The 19,160-nt window shown below is 40.9% G+C and overlaps 2 protein-coding genes and 1 long non-coding RNA gene across 6 annotated transcripts in view; 1 reads left to right on the forward strand and 2 right to left on the reverse strand.

Moving 5' to 3' along the window:
• Positions 1–19,160, reverse strand: part of tmcc3 (transmembrane and coiled-coil domain family 3) — a 45,007-nt gene that overhangs the window by 9,173 nt on the left and 16,674 nt on the right. For all 3 annotated transcript variants that reach the window (XR_006250598.1, XR_006250597.1, XR_006250596.1), the window contains exon 5: positions 5,907–6,039. The gene's annotated coding sequence lies outside the window, so the exon portion shown is untranslated. The remainder of the gene's footprint in view (positions 1–5,906; positions 6,040–19,160) is intronic.
• lamb1b (laminin, beta 1b) lies at positions 261–18,957 on the forward strand. Of its 2 annotated transcripts, XM_043236430.1 has the most exons (33): positions 261–452; positions 1,213–1,385; positions 2,285–2,420; positions 4,226–4,299; positions 4,520–4,708; positions 4,827–4,890; positions 5,043–5,242; positions 5,347–5,467; positions 5,559–5,747; positions 6,777–6,953; positions 7,067–7,179; positions 7,253–7,332; positions 7,410–7,545; positions 7,800–7,958; positions 8,053–8,174; positions 8,252–8,372; positions 8,584–8,773; positions 9,018–9,161; positions 9,250–9,481; positions 9,966–10,129; positions 10,219–10,443; positions 10,581–10,795; positions 10,879–10,975; positions 12,690–13,059; positions 14,015–14,199; positions 14,284–14,525; positions 15,308–15,508; positions 15,790–15,934; positions 16,117–16,321; positions 17,148–17,289; positions 17,370–17,546; positions 17,811–17,970; positions 18,052–18,957. In XM_043236430.1, exons 1-33 carry the CDS (start codon positions 350–352, stop codon positions 18,186–18,188), a joined length of 5,388 nt encoding a protein of 1,795 aa, XP_043092365.1. In that variant the 5' UTR covers positions 261–349; the 3' UTR covers positions 18,189–18,957. The 2 variants fall into 2 exon arrangements, with proteins under 2 accessions (XP_043092365.1, XP_043092366.1); XM_043236431.1 differs by lacking the exon at positions 2,285–2,420.
• LOC122342564 lies at positions 17,622–18,153 on the reverse strand. Its single transcript, XR_006250599.1, has 2 exons — positions 18,013–18,153; positions 17,622–17,909 (listed from the first exon to the last, which is right to left on the reverse strand). It is a non-coding gene; the product is annotated as an uncharacterized LOC122342564 (long non-coding RNA).

Here is a 19,160-nt window from a genome sequence, read left to right on the forward strand (position 1 = left end):
TTAGGTACTAACAGTTTCTTCTCTCAACACGAGGCTCAAAGTAGCGAAAATAACTAACGTTTCACGTAATTTATCACGTATTATTCCCTCCAGAAACAAACGTTTGAACGTAATAACTAACTGTTCTTTAAACTATAAACGTCGGTGCGACGCCAAAAAAAACCCTAAACCAAAACAAAGTTCGCGCTTGCGCCATAAAAAAAAAAAATCGCGCTTATTCTAAAGTGCTGCCCCAAAAGCGGTCTTGGTAGGCGGCTTACAGGGATTTGAGACCGTGCCAGAGAAAGCCTGGAGTAACGCGGGGTCCGTAGCTTCACCACACGAGTAAACCAGCGTCGTCTAATATATCATGGGCGGGAGCTCCGCTTCTCCCACGCTCCTCAGCTCTGGAAAACATTACTGGAGAACGACAGCGACAATGTGGATCCTCCAGATTACAGCTCTCTCGATATGTAAGTTTCACTTATCGGTACTCTTCCGCTTGTAACGCAAATGATATAAAAGGCTCTGACGGCGACCCAGAAATATTATTGTTTTTACGCAGATCGGGTGTGTGTTGGGTTTTGGTTTTCCGTGAAGCGGATTTTTAAAGGAGCCAGAGAATAAAAGTCGTTTATGAGTTCCTGTCATGATTCAGAACTTAAACCGCGATTTCGACCTAAATGTGAATGGTTGTTTTTGTAAATGTTAACTGGTCCAAAGCCAGCATCCAGTATCAATGCATGTCATTTTTTTTTTTTTTTGTCGTTATATACTTGTTTGGTGTCTAGAGGTTTGTGTGCATCCCTTCTGGTTCCCTGCATGCCACAGCTCTCCAAGCATCGGGTCATTAAACGTCCTCATGTGATGTTCATTTCAGTAATTAGAAACAGACTCCAGAGACTGTACCCAGAAGCCAAAATGATTAACCACGCACATAGCTCACCAATGTTTCAGTGATGAAATACTATGCACGTTAAAGTCGAATAACAATAATGTACCAGTTGCATAACTAAGGGACACATAAACTATATAAACCTATATATAAAAATATTATATATACACCATGAGAAATATTCAATGGAGTGATAAGTACGACAAATTCCTTCCTATAAATTAACTTTCATTTTGCTTTTTTTAATGAATCTGGTTGTCATTTGAGATTCGTGACACTCTCGTGTTCAAAAGCATTAGGATGCAATCTGACGGATACGATAAATGTGATTCCCACAGCTATTGCTTTGCGCGCCCTGGCGCAGTTACCCGATCACAATGACAAGTGTGCAGAGGGGAGCTGTTACCCCGCTACAGGCGACCTGCTGATAGGAAGAGCACACCGCCTTGCAGCCTCCTCCACCTGCGGACTGGACGGGGCCGAGAGATTCTGCATTGTGAGCCATTTACAGGTAATGCGTAGTTAATGCACTTAATCTATACACTTAATTTATTGCACTAAACGCATTGTAGTAATAATACTTTTTAGTTATTTTTTCCATCTTTTATGCATGACATATACAAGCTAAAATCGTCTGCTTTGGTCATAATCTCTCCATGTTGTCGGCTGGGTTTCTTTCCACGCTTTCATCCACTGTCGGATAAACAATCAGATCTCTGTGTGAAGAGAAGTGGTGGGAGCATGAAGGCCCCATGGCAGATGTTCCCGACCCCCTTAGGCCACTGTTATGCTCATTACGTTATCTGTGTGGCCCGTTGTTTTTGGTCTATTCTGAGTTCTGTATTGTGAGCGTTGAATTGAGCAATGGTGAGAAGCTCAGACTAAAGTCTGACTGTAAACGTCAGATATGCGTTCGATCTCAACTGTGACTCTGATACGAATCTAAACAGTCCAATATAAGATGCTATCAAACCGTAATGGCATTGCAAGTCCTTATGACTTACTTTCTTTGTGGCAAAGGAGACTTTGTTTCAGAATGTCCTTGCGATTATTTTCCATCCAATAATATTAAATGAAGTTGGAAGCTATTTAGAAACCCACCACTGATGTGAACTAATCTTGGTACTTCGCGTTGGTCACTATGGAAATGGCTTGTGTCTGTGTTCATTAATGTGTGTGATACCAATGGATAAACCACAGAACTCTCTCTTTTCTGCGTGAGTTTTTCTGTGTATACATGCGTTTACGTTAGTGAGTCATGCGTGTGAGAGGGTGAGGAAAACAGGTGCACGTCCAGAACATCTGGATTCCTGCTGTCTGCACGAATGTGTTTTCTTTTTTTCGCCGAACCCCAAAAGGCTCTGTATGTCTCACACGCTCTTCTAACATCTGCATCTCGATCTCCGTCAGGATGCGAAAGACTGTTTTGAATGCGATTCTCGGCGGATGTACAATGAGTTCACCAACCCCGACAGCCACACCATTGAGAATGTGGTGACGACCTTCACTCCCAACCGCCTCAAAACCTGGTGGCAGTCCGAGAACGGTACGTTCTAACACAACAGTAACTGTCACACTCGGCATCTCGTTAATATGTCGGTTTCCTCTAGACAGATTTCTCAGTCGTCTAATTTATTTCCTGCAGCGTTTCAGAGTTTCAACAAAGCTTAAATTTGTCCTGCACACGCAGGTTGCCAGATTTCCCGTTCTGACCCCTTTTGTTTGCCAGCTTCCATGACTGGAATGAAATACGTTTTGTTCCACCATCTGGCAACCCGGGGTTCCGAAACATGATTGGTTAAACTGCAGGTGGGCGGGTTTTACAGACCAAACCAGAGGCCGACATTCCGGGCCGGAACGCGCATTTTCAAAGAAAAATAACAGACTGCGGCATAGTTTTTCAGTTAAACAAGCATGTTAACTATGTAATAACTGCAAACATATTACAGTACTTTTATGCTTTAGGAGAGTCCAAATCCTACATACGCAACCTTTCAAAGACTAAATTATCTGAGGTTTGCTATGTACATCTGAATGAATTATCCCTAAACGAAAAGTTAATAAAATGCGAATCGTTCGAATATTTCGAAAAACTAAAGATGCGTCTTCGCGGCTCGCACAAACACACTGTTATCATTGGTCCCAAAAGAATATGCGCTGGAAGAACGTACAGTACTGTGTATCCCTGCAGTAAAAAAAAAAAAAAGTACAGCTGAGAAGAAGAGCAGACAGGAAGTAGTGGGAATGAGAAAGTAAGAGTTGGGATGAATGCAGCCGCTGGGCGTGGGAAACAGCTGGCCTGCTCTCTCCCTAGCGACCGGCTTCCTCAACAGTCACGCTACCGAACTGAATGCAAGGGTGTGGCGTGGCATCACTAATTCAGGGAATTTATGACTTTGGATGCTTTATTTGGCATCGCGCTGCCGTTTTGTTGCACCCTTGTTCCCACTAAATATAAAGAAGAAGACGCGGAAGAGAACGCACAAGTTTTGAGTGAATGCAAAAGCTCTGTATCTACGCACGTAAAATCATTTATAATATTTATTCACTTGCGATGGAAACACCCACAGCATCTATTATTGTTAAAGCAGCCCTGGTCCTCCTTCTTTGCAAACTCGATTTAAAATGTGGTCCAACTAAGTTGCCACGAACCACCATGTTGACTATGTTGGAGTTCGGCATTCCTGAGCATGATTCACCGAGCATGGTTTCCATTTCCCTGTACTTACATTATCCTCTTCTGGGGTTTTCGATTGCTGGTTTCTATCCTACTTGTGACTGGGTGTTTCTCAACGCGAAACAAGAGTCGTCGGTGTGCAAGTGTGGGCTGTCGTGTGTTCATATGGAATTCTGTGCTAGAAACCCACTGATTGCACTTCTTCCAAGTTCTTGGCTTAAAAAGTTATGGGCGTTAAAATGAATTCAGACGTATTCCTAATTTTCGCTTACTACATGCTAGAGAAGCAGGCATATTTGGACAAAGGGATCTTTTTAGACTCAAGAGGATGTTTAGACTTCTGAAACTTAGTGTGTTTATACAAGACAGCGAAGCCTTTTGTTTAAAAGATCAAGGAAATTCTTTTTTTCACGAAATAACCCACTGGCTTTGATATTTTGGACCAGGAAACCATCCGTATCAGATCTTTTGCAAATACAAACAAATATTTAATATATTCCGTGTTTCAATGTAATGTTTAGAACATTTTACTTTAATATCAACAACAGGGAGCATTATCAGCACGGACTTCGCCAATCAAATTAGACGAACTGTTGCATGAAATATTAGAGTCCAGTAAATTTCAGTATGCCTTTCTAACCCTGTTCATTTCTTTATCCACTCTTCTGTATTAGGAGTTGAAAATGTGACCATTCAGCTGGATTTGGAAGCCGAATTCCACTTTACGCACCTCATCATGACCTTTAAGGTGAGAAAGACGCTCTCACGCGCACATAAACATCGAAATGGAGCACTCCTGAGAAATGTAGAGCATACGTGCAGATATGTTTGAAGTTCTTTCCTCAGCTGCGTTTCTGATTCTAAGTGTATCGCAGAAGCCACTGACCTCCTCGCTAAGCGGCCACTATGCTTTTAAGAAACTTTTAGTATCTAATCTTACATTTAAAACCGAACGCTTCTTTCCACAGACCTTTCGGCCGGCAGCCATGCTGATTGAGCGTTCTGCAGATTATGGCCGAAGCTGGCAGGTGTACCGTTACTACGCTTTCAACTGCGCTGAATCCTATCCGCGCGTCCCTCAGGGGCCAATCAGAAAAGTGGATGATGTTATTTGTGACAGCCGCTATTCGGCCATTGAGCCATCCACAGAAGGAGAAGTGTGTAGTACTCATTCAGACACACACACGCGTGCGCGCGTATTTATACATACTATGCAAAAAGTAGCACGTACTAGTAGTAACTCCTGAGTCACTGTTCTTGTGTACTTGTACGCAGGTCATTTTTAAGGCGCTTGATCCCGCGTTTAAGATTCCTGACCCTTACAGCCCACGTATTCAGAGTAAGTATTCAAAGTACTGGCGGCAACCCTCTTGTTTTTGGAAAGATTTCTGCAAAATTTTACGAGAATGATTGCAAATTTTCTTTGAGCGCGTGTATATATTTTTGATCTGACCGCTGATATTTGTATATATGTGCGTTACCTGCATGTAGACTTGCTGAAAATCACAAACCTGCGCGTACGGATGGAAAAGTTGCACACTCTAGGTGATGATCTGTTTGACGACCGAGACGGGGTGAAAGAGAAATACTATTATGCCCTCTACGATATGGTCGTCCGTGGCAACTGTTTCTGCTACGGCCACGCCTCCAAGTGTGCACCAGTTGGCAATGAGGCAGGGGTCGAGGGCATGGTGAGTAAACCAGCAGCAGCAATCGCAGTCCAGATTCACTTACACTCTTCACCTGTGTGTGTGTGTGTGTGTGTGTGTGTGTGTGTGTGTGTTTACGTGCGCAGGTTCACGGTCATTGCATGTGTAATCACCACACTACCGGACTGAACTGTGAAGAGTGTGAGGAATTTTTCCAAGATCTGCCCTGGAGACCGGCAGTGGGCCGAGAGACAAATGCGTGCAAGAGTACGACAGCCCCCACAGTATTTTTTTTTGCTAAACATACTGACATTCTGAGACGAAATTAACCGCTTTACGTTTGCTTAATTTCTCTCAGGATGCGAGTGCAACCATCACTCGTATTCGTGTCACTTTGACATGGCGGTGTATCTGTCATCGGGAAATAAGAGCGGAGGAGTGTGCGATGACTGTCAGCACAACACAGAGGGCCAATGGTGTGAGAACTGCAAACCCTTTTACTACAAGCACTCTGGCAGAAACATCAGAGACCCCAGGATCTGCGAGCGTGAGTGTGTTTAACTCTTTCAAGTGGATGGGTTCTGTTTAGTTGAAATAACAGAAGGGACGCTCTAAAGCTTTTCATGATATGCGTTGCTTGAAAGCATTTTATGGGATAAAGGTTTAGTTCACTTCCAGAATAAAAATGTCCTGATCATTTACTCACCCCGGTGCCATCCAAGATGTTTGTGTCTCTCTTTCTTCATTCGAAAAGAAATGTACGTTTTTGAGGAATACCTCCCAGGATTTTTCTCCATATAGTGGACTTCAAAGGTGGCCCAGTGGGTTGAAGGTCCAAACTGCAGAGGAATAAAGCAAGGGTCTTATTTATCGATTGGTCAGTTTCTAAAAAACATAAGTATATATATATATATATATATATATATATATATATATATATATATATATATATATATATATATATATATATATATATATTAACCACCAATGCTTATCTTGCACTAGGTCGACCTCAAGCATTACAAAATAACGTGCAATAACATGCAAAAAACTAACACACTTTTTACAAAAAAAAAGTAAAACAACAACAACGTTGGAAGATTTTTAAGTTGGAGTACAAACATTTTTTGAGACTGCGTGACCTTTCCAACATGATTACGAAAATGGCGCGATGTTGTGGACGGGCATCGCAAAGCTTGTGCACGAAGTAAAAATTGCAATAGATGCTGTTTACCTTAAGTGAAAATAGCATATTTTCTTAGGGATAGATGCATTTAGACTAAGTTTTTACTTCTTTTTAGAAAACGACAGATCGTTTCACTAGATAAGACCTATATTCCTCAGATGGAGCCCTTTTCTGGAATCACGAAACGTTACTTCTTTCCGACCAAAGAAAGAAAAGACACAAACATCGTAGATGACATGAAAGCGAGTAAGTTAGCGTGGAAGTGAACTACTCTAACAAGAACAATTTAAAAGTAGAGTGGCTCTGTATACTGTACACCCTTTTACGAATTTACTTATAAATTTCGGTGTTTCTTTAAACAACTGAATTTAATTTCGTATTTGCGTTAAGCCTGCGATTGTGACCCACGCGGTTCTCTGAACGGAGGCTTATGCGACAGCGCCACGGATGTTCTGAGAGATACGATTGCCGGACAGTGCCGTTGCAAAGCCAACGTGGAGGGACAGCGTTGTGACCACTGTAAAAAGGGACATTACGGCCTCGGGGACGACCCATTGGGCTGTCGCTGTGCGTAAAACCCAGACATATTCACATACCCGTGGCTTTTTTCATTGTTTTCTTTTCAAAGCTTTGACCCCTGGCTTTTATCCTTTCTTTTGCGCGTGTTTTTGTAAACCCAGCATGCAGCTGTAATCCTCTAGGCACACTCCCTGCGGGAAGCCCTTGCGATATACAGACAGGAAGCTGTTACTGCAAACGTCTTGTGACTGGACGAAACTGTAACCAGTGTCTGGTAAGAGAGCGGTATTGCACGTTTATGTAATATGGGTATTTGCGCTCGCGCGTGACACGGTTTTCCTGTTCAGCCGCAGCACTGGGGTCTCAGTAATGATATGGATGGCTGCAGACCATGTGACTGCGACGTAGGCGGGGCTTTGAATAATAAGTAAGTAGCCACAATAACAACCGAGTGTCGATAAATTTTCAATATCATTCGTCCTTATATTTTCGTTCCCTCTACAGTTGTTCTCAGGAGACAGGACAGTGTGCTTGTAAGAAGCATATGTTTGGTAGGCGATGTGACCAAATGCATTCTGGGTATTACTTTGCGGGACTGGACCACTATATTTACGAAGCCGAGGATGCTTCCTTCGGACCGGTAAATGCCACGTTTGGCTTGACGTCTTTTTGCATTTAAAAAGAAAAAGAATTTAGCGTTTTTATATATTTGAACGTGACAATTAATGCAACGACGATTGTATAAAAATGTGTAATTTTTCAAAACAACTTCTGATAGTTTTCATTTGGTCATTTACATAAGAACGGTTGTACGAAACGAGTGTAAAAAAATTGAAACAACCGTTGTGCGTAGTTTGTATGAGTAGATTATTGGTGTTTATTGGTTGTATGCAGGAAGTAAAAGTGCTTCAGAGGCCGTTGCCTTTGGATCGCAAACCGACCTGGACGGGTAAAGGATTTGCGAATGTACCAGAGGGCGAAACGCTGAGGTTCAACATTTACAATTTACCACGATCTATGGAGTACAACTTAATGATCCGCTATGAACCACTGGTAATAAACACAGACCATACCGTTTTCACTGTAAAACTCTGCTACAGAGGCGGCATGCACAAGTGAAAACGTGCGTTTGATGCATTTATTGTAGTTGCCAGATGAATGGGAGCAGGTTGTGGTGCAGATTGAGCGGCCCAGAGGCACTTACCCAGCAGCACACTGCACTTCTACGTACGATGATGAACAGACCGTCTCGTTGCACCCTGGATCTAGGTAAGGTTGCATTAATGCATTTACAGAGTTTAGGTTATGGGTTATGTATAACCTTCTGATGTGTTTGTGTGTTTCAGATATGTAGTTCTACCCGGTCCAGTGTGTTTGGAAAAGGGTCAGAATTACACAGTAAAAATCAGCTTCCCACAGTATTCATCATACAGCTATCACTCTTCTCCTCACACACTTGTTGATTCAGTAGGTGCATTTCATTTATGTGTTAATATATGGTTTTAATGGACACTATTCATAACAGCATTTAGAATTTTGTAATTTTTATATGGTTAATCGGGTTAATGGTTATGGTTAACTTTACATACATAAACTATACACAGTGCACGCATGCATTATGTAAACAAAAACCTTTTAATTATTCGTTTGGACTCAAACCTGGACCTCCGACTTCTAGATAGTGCTTTTGCCAGAGGTGCAAGACCTGGATCTGTTTTCTGGCGGACCCCAGCAGCAGGAAGACTGGGAGATGTTCCAGAAATACAGATGCATGGAACGCAGCCAGAGTGTTATTAAAATCCCCCTGACGGATATTTGCAGAGATTACATCTTCAGCGTGTCAGCACTGCTACACAATGGAGCTCTGGGTGAGAAAGACAGCAGAATGACTAATGCAGCTAAATGCATTTAATGCTCCAGATTTTCGAGCGAAGCAGCCGTTTATGCTTTTTGGATTTATCCATACTTCCACAGTCTTTGGCTGCAGTTTTTGGGTAAACTATTTTAAAACTAATCGTTAGTGTTTAGCTAGCGATGCCGAAATGAACTTGCTGTTCTTTTTTCAGAGTTCTGCTGAATAACAGCCATTTGTCTCTATATTATCCCTGGCAGAATGTAAGTGTGACCCCCAAGGTTCACTGAGCACCGTGTGTGACGGCATCGGCGGGCAGTGTCAGTGTCGCCCCAACGTTTTAGGAAGGAACTGCAACACTTGTGCCCCGGCCACCTACTTGTTCGGACCCTCGGGATGTAGACGTGAGTAAAAAAAAACTATGCGTACGCGAACACAGCTGTAAGCATGGAATAACGTCAACAATGTTTTTTCCGATCACTTCCTCATTAGCATGTGACTGTAACCCCCTGGGCTCTCAGAACCTGTTCTGCCACCCCACCACGGGCCAGTGTCCATGTGTGCCAGGGGCGTACGGGCGGCAGTGCGGCAGCTGCAAGCCCAACCACTGGGGCTTCCCTCAGTGCCAGCCCTGCTTCTGTAACAGGAACAGTGAGCAGTGCCACCCTGTTACGGGCGAGTGTCTGAACTGCAGGGGTCACACCACAGGCCACAGCTGCGAGAGGTAGGGCTGTCAAAATGGCTGAAGAAACTTAAATATTATCCCAAAGCCACAATAGGGCTTCTTCAAGACTATTTCTTCGAAGTGTAATAAAACAACACATCATTGAAAAAAGTACATAATGTTTAAAATAATGTTTTTTAACCATATATAAGTGTGAAAAAAAACAGCGCTGTGCACGTATGTAGAATTTGATACATTACTAAAAACCAATGACAAAGATCACTGTTTTCTGTATTTTGTGGTTCAGCTCTGCCTCTGGGCTCAGTGGGCTCTATGGCGCAGCTCTGCCTCTGGGCTCAGTGGGCTCTATGGTGCAGCTCAGCGTCTGGGCCCAGTGGGCCACATAGTGCAGCTCTGGCTCTGGGCTCAGTAAGCTCTTTTGAGAAGCCAGTTATTTCAAATATATCCTATATCAATTGTTTTTATTACTGATACATTGAATATTTAATAAAGCTGCTTGCGTTTCTTCAACCCTCTGTTCCAGGTGTGAAAGCGGTTATCACCGCAACACACTACTGGGCTCAAGCGAGCAGTGCCGCCCTTGCATGTGTCCTAACGGACCAGGAAGTGGGATGCAGTTCGCTGAGAGCTGTTATCAGAATCCAAGTTCTCTCCAAATGGTGTGCGTCTGCAGCTCAGGCTACAAAGGTGAACGCAGCAGTCTTGAGAAACGAGCAAAACAAGTTATTTTTTTAAAACTCGCATGAAACGAACCTCGCTCCCGTTTCGTCCTACAGGACTCAAGTGTGAGGAATGCGCCTCTGGTTATTACGGCAACCCCCAGGTACCGGGAAGGAGATGCCATCCGTGTCAGTGTAACGGAAATATTAACATGCAGGACCCCGAATCGTGTGACGCCCGAACTGGTGCCTGCCTCAAATGCCTGTTTCACACCGACGGCGATGCGTGCCAGTACTGCAGCCGCGGTTATTACGGAGACGCCCGTACTCAGAGCTGCAGGAGTGAGTATACGGTCTAAAACGAGTGCGTGTTTTTGTTTCAAAATCCATCTGCTTGTCAGTAATATGTGGTATATGTTAGTTGGATTACACTTTATTTCGATTGTCCAATTCTATTAACTTAACGTTTTGGACTTGAGGATGCATGTGCCATCTCGTGGGAAGTTCCAGGCAAAGATGCGTGGACGGCTTGTGCGAGTGCGACCGGGTCAGCGGCCAGTGCCCGTGTCTGCCCGGCGTGGTGGGTCTGCACTGCGACCGCTGCGCCCCCAACACATGGGACATCAACAGCGGCAAAGGATGCCAACCTTGCCGGTGCCACCCCCAGCATTCTCACACGACCTCGTGCGATCTGGTACGAACGCCGCGCATCTTCATTCAAATCACATACGGATCGCAAACTAAACATCATTTTCCGCGCGTTCATGCTCGTCTCAGCTGACCGGTCAGTGTTCCTGCAAGCCCGGTTTTGGAGGCAGGACGTGCGAGGAGTGCAGGGAGCTATTTTGGGGGAACCCAGAGGTCCAGTGCCGCGGTGAGTTTGCCGGCGCTAGCTTGTTCTTAACCAAATAATGCAGGTTTCACGTTTAAATACTAGTAAAACAATACATTTAGAGCTTGTAAATGACACGCATGTGTCTATGGATGCAACGGTAACAATCCATCCATTCATTTATTTCGTCTATGCGTTTTATTTATATCAATCGCACATAGAGTAACTATAAACTATAAAGTTCACTCTTCTGGAGAAATTGATGACAGGACTCGGAACTAAATTTAAAGATCGCATTGAACTGCGGTGTTTAAATTACTAAAAATTATAGAAAAGCGACCCATCCGTCATACAGCGTTATTGTGGTCGCAGTATGTCACGACACATTGCCATGGAAACAGTAAGGGGAAATGTTCTAAACTAACGGTTGGCAAAAAAACAAAAAAAACCAAAAACATTTACACACATTTTATTTTCATGAACACATTTGTATGCAAATTTGTTTATGGATGGGAACACCAAGAAGCAAATAATTTTTTTTTTTTTAATTCTGAAAAATAGCATCCCTTTCATTTTTATTTCTCTTTTCGCAACTGTTTTTTATTTCTTAAAACTTTTTTATTCACAAATTTGCTTGGACGCTAGGTGAAGTTTTTAGAGACTTCCTGAAACTGATCCAAAATAGAAATGTTAGTCTATTTTTTTTTAGATTTTACCTTGGATATTTAGTCATGTCTTGGTGTGTCCATCCATTGGGCCCTATTTAGACTTTTATTGTTTAAATGACAATTGTTTCTCTGGAAGCTATTTTTTTTTGTTCTCTTAAAGATAGAAATGCTTATTTCGCGCATTTAATGCAATTTATATTATTATTTATATCACAGAATTCCAGAAAATCTTAATCATGTCCAAAACTTTTGCAAGTACTTGATTTTAATGTCATCTGTTTTATCTGGTTTCTCAGTATTTCATATACTTGTGCTACTCAAATGCAACTGAAGTCATAATGGATTTCTCCCATAAACAGTTAAAAAGTTACCAGACAATGTTTCCATTGTACGCTGACAAAGTTTCCCTTGTGAGACCGGGCTGCTACAAAAAAAAAAGTTTAAACTGGTTGGAAAGTGTATGCAAATGTGTTTATTTGTGTCAGTGTGATTTATTTTCCCCTCTCTAATATTCTACAGATAGAGTTCACGAGACCCAGTGTTTATTTGAATAAGGCTCTGCTGCTGCTTTAAAGCTTAAGTGTGTATGAGTCTTGTTGAACTATAATCAAACAAACCATCTCTTTTCTTGCTTTTTTTTCCCCCCGGTACACTTTAAGCACTAATGCATCATCTCGTGATTCAAATAGATTATAATGGTTTGAATAACTGCATTTACATGTGCAATTTTTTTGGGACATTTTGTATCTCGTATCATAATGAATGTAATCTCAAAATATTTATTATAATTATTATTATTAATGCTAAGGCCTTTATAATTTACCTTTAATTTTTTTTTATAGTTTTGGGTTTAAATATGATCCTGAAAATTCAGTCAGAAGATTCACCCAAATTTCTTTACATAGTGTATCATGCGTGGTAAAAAGCAGATGTGTTCTCACACATTCTAGTGCACGCACACACACACACACACACACACACACACACACACACACACAAGAATTCACCGTTCCTTCCAGCACTCAGGTCCCAGAAGACTTTTGGCATCGTTTCATTTTTTAAATCATTTGTGCATGTTTGCGTTCCAGCATGCGACTGTGACCCACGAGGCATTGCTGCTCAGCAGTGTAATAAGACGAGCGGCGAGTGCGTGTGCGTAGAGGGTGTAGCCGGGCGGAGGTGTGACTCGTGCGGACGAGGCTACGTCGGGACCTTTCCCGACTGCGAGGCCTGCCATCTGTGTTTCCGCGAATGGGACGTTAACGTGGGAGAGCTGACCAATCACACGCAGAGGCTGGTGGATACCGTGGAGGAAATTAAAGAGACCGGTGTGGCTACGCCCTACAAAGACATCATATCGAGTCTGGACGATGAAACTAGACAACTCAGGCAGATTCTGGAAGACGACAGAGTTCAGCAAACGCTCACGCACGTGAAGATGACGCTAAAGCAAGCCAAGTGTGTATCACAACTCGCACTAAAATCACTCCATCTCTCGTCTCGCCTTTAAAACAGAAAAAGAAACTAGCTATTGTGACCACAAAACCATCGTAAGGGTCAGTTTTTCGAAAATCAGCTTTCCGTTGCTGTATGGTTTGTTGGGAACTATGGGATAATATTTGGCCTTTAAATTTAAAATTCAAAAATTACGTTTATATTTTGCATAAATATATATAAATATATATATATATATATATATATATATATATATATATATATATATATATATATATATATATATATATATATATATATATAACCATATTAATATATTCATGGTTACTAAATATCTTCATAGAACATGATCTTTACTTATTATCGTAATGATTTTTGACATCAAAGAAAAATCTAGCATTTTGACCCATGCGATGTATTTTTGGCTATTGCTACATATGTACCTGAGCTACTTAAGACGTGGTTCAGGGTCACGGTTTTCCAACTGATGGGACCAGATGGTTTATACTCGCTGCAGAATAGCTCATTCCAAGTTTTTAATACTAGGAGAAGATCCTCCAACATGTTCTCTCTGCCAAAGCCCTTTATCCGTGAATCATGTTTTATTAGATTGTGCTGGTTTTAACCCTGTGAGAAAATGTTTTATTCAGTTAACGTTGAAAAGATTTTTCAGCCAAATACAGTTTTAGAGATTTTAGTGTAAATAAACTGTGAAAACCTTATATAACCACGTATGCTGGTTAGGTAGGTTTTGAAGCATAGATGCTGGTTTGAGCTGGTTTAAGCTAGTCCGTAGCTGGTCGTGTGCTTAAACCAAAGCATCCATGCTTCAAAACCTACTTAACCAGCTTATATGCTGTTTTTATCAGACAGGGACAAATTTCCTGAAGCAAAAATCACATTCATTGTCTCTGTAGGGGAATTTATTTTCAATCACAGTTTTTCTTTCTTATTTTAGTGAGACAACATCCCTCCTGAGAAAGTCTATTGATCGATCTGAAACAGATCTGGAGAAGGTATCTGCTGACCATCAGCAGACCGTGGAGAACCTAAAAGGCCTGACTGAGGAGGCCCAAAACCTACAAGAGATCTCCTCTGACAAACAGCAGCAGATTCTGAATATTAAACATTCGGACCCCAGAGGTGAGCAGAGCGCTCGAAACAAAACGTACGGGTTTAAATTTAAGACGCATGTGGTGTTATCTGAAGTTCTCTCATCTCCTGTAGGTGCTGCTGACGGCATCAGAGAATATTTCAGGAAATCCGGTGTGGCAGAGTTTCGCGTCAATCAAGCCGTCTCTGACCCGGGAAGCACAGTCAAAGAGTCTGCCCAGATACGGAAAGCCGCAGAGGCCAAACTAGACAGCACTGAGAAAGAATTTAACCTGAAACATCAGCTGCATTTACAGAGGCTGGAGAAAATTGATTCTGAACTGGACTCAGCAGACCTTTCAAGACTAAGCCATCAGGTAAACTACATAAAAAAAAAAAAAAAAAGATCTAGTAAGTGGGTTATCTAAATGGCTAATCAAGAAGTTGGTCTTAAAGAGATAGTTCACCCAAAAATGAAAATTCTGCCATTAATTATTCACTCTGGTGTCGCTCCAAACCTGTTCATCTTCAAGATATTTTGATGAAATCTGAGAGCTCTCTGACTCCACAGACACAACAGAGAATTTGAGAAGTTAAGTTATTGTTTTTGTCAGCAAGCTGTCATAGTTCATTAAAAATGTCTTAATTTGTTTTCCAAAGAAGAACAAAGGTCTTACAGGTTTGCAGCAAAACTAGGGGAAGCAATTAATGCCGCACTTTTTTGGGTTAACTTACCTCTACGTTTTCATTAAACGTTGCCGCTTCAAAAAACATGCAAAATGAATATGACGATAATCTGTATGACCTTTGTCGATGTAGGAATGCTTTCTGAAGCGATACAATGAGTGTACGAATATAGTACAAATATTTGAAACTATTAACGATCACATGTAGACATTAGCACATTTTGAAGATTTTGAAGAAGTTTTAGTCATTTTAGTATTTATTTCAGAACTTTTTAGAATTGTTCGACTTTATTATTGATTATGACCCTGAACTAGACTTATTTTTGAGCAACTTTAAAGGAATCAGCATGTGTTACTATTCTGGTGCTTGACAAACCTATGCTAATCAGTTCTCAGAAACAAAGCCTTCTGAGGAATAGTCAAAAAAATGTGCTTGATGAGTTATAATATCGGATGTGTAAATGTGTGTGCAGGTGTGTGGAGGGGCGTCAGGTGTAGATGGCTGCGGTAGCTGCGGTGGTCTGGGATGTGTGAGCGAGGATGGCACGTCCCAGTGTGGCGGGGAAGGATGTGAGACTATTCAGACACGATCCCAAAAGGCCTTGACTGTAGCCAAAACCTCAGACCAAGAGGTCTTGCATGCTTTAAACGAAGTGGACAAACTAAACAAGATGGTAGGTATCCATTATGTGTACTGTGTATATTTATTATGTATATATAAATAACCGTTTGGCGCTTCTGACTCACAACTTTTAAGTACGTTACGTTCTCACGGGTTTTGAGCAGTTAAGGGAAGTGCTGTTGGCGCATCACAATACGAACGTAAACCACATAAACGCATTGAATAATACCAAATACACTAAATAATTATTTTTTGCAACGTATTTATGACCCTTTTAACAATACTTCTATAAGCATGGGCATGTTTAAGAACGTGGACGTGTTTTTTTTTTAGGTGTCAGACGCTCGAGGACGTGCGGATGAGGCTAAGCTCAGCGCTCAGGATGTGTTACTGAGAGCCAATCAGAGCAAAGCACGAGTGGAACAGACCAACGAGGATCTCAGAGACCTCATTCAGCAAATACGTGACTTCCTCACAAGTATGAACCGCCAAATACAGTAAACGCTCGCATTTGAGAATAGCACGCTAACAAATTTTCTTAAAAACATAGTACGTGTAGTGTGTACTACTATTGGCGAACCGTAATGTATCATGCATAAGTGTCACAAATGTAGTCGAAATCTAGATATGTTAGAAACTTGAATCTGTTTGTTTGTGTAGATGAAACTGATCCGAAGCGTATAGAGGAAGTAGCTGATGAGGTGATGAAACTGAGTTTGCCCGTGTCACCCGGTGCACTGAAGAACGTGACCACAGAGATCCGCCACCATGTGGCCAGACTGACCCAGGTGGATGATATTCTGAGCCAGACGGCAGAGAATGCGTATAACGCAGAGAGACTCCTGCAAGAAGCACAGGCTGCCAAGTGAGTGATCACGCACACTATTAGATATAAACCTTTCGAAATGTACTTTTAAAAACTACAACTAAATTCTCGGGTTTTTTGGACTTCAATCTTTCTATCTGTGTTGAGATCTACCTCTGGTAAAAAAAAAAAAAAAATAAATAAAAATAAAAAAAAATATATATATATATATATATATATATATATATATATATATATATATATATATATATATATATATATATATATATATATATATATATATATAAATGTCTGTTTAATGCTGTACTTTGTACTATATTAGTGTTGTTCTTTAGTTTTTACCTTTTTACTAAAAGTTAGAATAATTTAACCGATAGAATAATTTAACGAGCATCACAGATTGATTTTTTTAAAATAATAACTGGGTCTGAAGCGGTCTAAGCTTAAAAGCATTTGAAAAGTAGCAAAAATAAATGGTGGCAAATAATTAATCATGATTAATTGCATCCCAAAAGAAGTTTTTATTTATATATATATATATATATATACACACACATATATATATATATATATATATATATATATATATATATGTGCATGCCTGTGTGTGTATTTGTATATGAATAATTCACAAATATATCATGTAAACAGATTTTTGGATTTGATTACTTTCGTTTAATCGTTTGACATCACTAAAAAATACACAATGCAATGGCAAAAAAAGCCCAAAATAAATAAATAAAAATATTTTAATGTGACCTTACAAACCAGAAACAAGTCTAACTCTGTACTGTAATAAAAACTACCCCTGCATCATGAAAAGATCCTGGATTACATAACTGCGTGTGTTTTGTGTGCATCACAGTGAGAGAGCTACAGCACTGAAACAGGCCACAGATAAGACGAGGGAAACCCTGGAGGACACCGAGCGCGCTCAGACCGCTGCCGGCGAAAAACTCAAAGAGGTCGAGAGAGACATGAACCAAACGAAACTACAAAACGCTGACGTGAGTATTTATACCTTTAAAATCCCTATGCATCCTTTAAACACAATCAGTGTTTTTAACAAAAATGTCTGCGTCTACAGGTACAGTCAAAAATCGAAGCGACTGAGTTCGAACTGAGCAGCAGCACAGGAAGGTTTCTGGATCTTGAGAGAAAGCTTGAAGAACTCCAACAGAAAACTCCGGAAACCTCCAGGAGTGCAGATGAAACTCAGAGACAAACCGAGTACATCGAAGCAGAAATCAAACGCACGGAAGGGGTAAAACCGGCTTTTAACAGTGATGCTCTGTTAATTCAAAAATCCTTTCTAATGACATTTACACATACACTTGAATGCTATGCTGAACATGGTTTTAATTTAGGTATTGGAAAACATTGTTTTGGGGAACATAAAGTGTTAGGAAAATGTTGAAAAATGAGAAATGACACAGGCATTAAATACATGATGTTCTTGAATACATATTATACTCTCTTGCACGCTTTCGAGCCTCACAGGTGGATTTTTTGTGTGTGCGTATTTTAGGAGTTTGACTCACTTGTGCAGCCGAAGTACCAACTGGCCAGTGGTCTGATAGATCAGAAGGCAGCAGGTGTAGTTGATGCGCGTCAGAAGGCCGAGCAGCTACGTCAGGAGGCAAAAGATCTATTAAAGGATGCCACAAGCAAACTACAGAGACTAAGAGGTAAAACCGCTCCCATATATGAAGATTAGATGCTGCATTCACCTGCGATTCCTCACTTTTCTTCCCCTTTAACTCTCCCAGAGCTGGAGCGATCGTTCGTGGAAAATCAGAACATTCTGGCGGAGAAAGCTCAGGATCTGGATGGACTGGAGGACAAGGCCAGAGACGTTCTGCAGGAGCTCAGTCAGAAAGTCGCCATCTACAGCACCTGCGCTTAAACTGCTATAACCAAGAACTAATAAACACCGTTATAACCTGAGATTATAACCAGATGCATCAGCTTTATCCAAATATGTCGCCTTGAATACAATTCGCGTAGTGTAGCGCACTGAAAAGCCAAGGTTTTGCTATGACCCTTCATCGTAGCTATATGGTTTTTTCTATGAAACTACAAAAAGCTCTCGTGGTTTATATTTTTTTGTGCTACTTAAACATTCCTCTGGGTGGAATAAGAGGAAGCCCAGTCCGCTGTGAACAGCAAATCAGTTTGGGTTTGCTTGATAAAACTAATGGTGACAAATGAAATGGGAAAATTATTATTATTTTTTTTTATTTTAGCCCATCCGTTCATGAAACAGCGAAATGTTGAAAACAGCTAGGCCTACTGTACGACGGTTATTAAATATTTAAACGCATTAATTGATGATACAATAAGCATTTAGTAATAATAAAGCTTGTGTAAACTGAATATATCAATTACATTGTGACCCAATCATCTCTAACGGTCGTTTTTTTGTTTGTTTGTTTTTTTCGATTTTAATGGACTTTTTTTATCGACTTGAGACACGAAACCTATTTAAAACATAGAAAACAAAGAGAGATTAACTCGAAAAGTAAGGTTACAGGTTTGCTAGCTGTGCTACAAAAACGATAGCCTTGACTGAAAACCGTTAGCGTTGTGAAGCAGCAAACTACGCTGTTATCTTAAACGTACAAGGAAAGGACTATAGTTACTTTATTTCCCCAATAAACCAACCAACCATTTCACAGCGTCGTCAGAATAACTCGATATATTTTAGCAGTGTTTGCTTTTTTTGGGTCAGTTCTTCTCAAAAACAGTCAACTATCTGTCTGAGGCTCAGACTTAAAGGAATAAATAAACTCAAAAATTAAATCTACCTCATAATAATCTACTCACCCACAAGCCATCCTCGGTGTGTATGACTTTCTCCTTAATAAAAACAAAACTC

Source organism: Puntigrus tetrazona, chromosome 4 (genome assembly GCF_018831695.1).
Source record: "Puntigrus tetrazona isolate hp1 chromosome 4, ASM1883169v1, whole genome shotgun sequence".
In the NCBI taxonomy this organism is placed as follows: domain Eukaryota; kingdom Metazoa; phylum Chordata; class Actinopteri; order Cypriniformes; family Cyprinidae; genus Puntigrus; species Puntigrus tetrazona.

Excerpts from the sequence above, each read along its gene's own strand:
- lamb1b (XM_043236430.1), top strand. The coding sequence starts at position 350 with ATGGGCGGGAGCTCCGCTTCTCCCACGCTCCTCAGCTCTGGAAAACAT. Across the intron at positions 1,386-2,284 it reads GCATTGTGAGCCATTTACAG|GATGCGAAAGACTGTTTTGA; the intron begins GTAATGCGTAGT and ends GATCTCCGTCAG. Across the intron at positions 10,444-10,580 it reads CCGTACTCAGAGCTGCAGGA|GATGCATGTGCCATCTCGTG; the intron begins GTGAGTATACGG and ends TTTGGACTTGAG.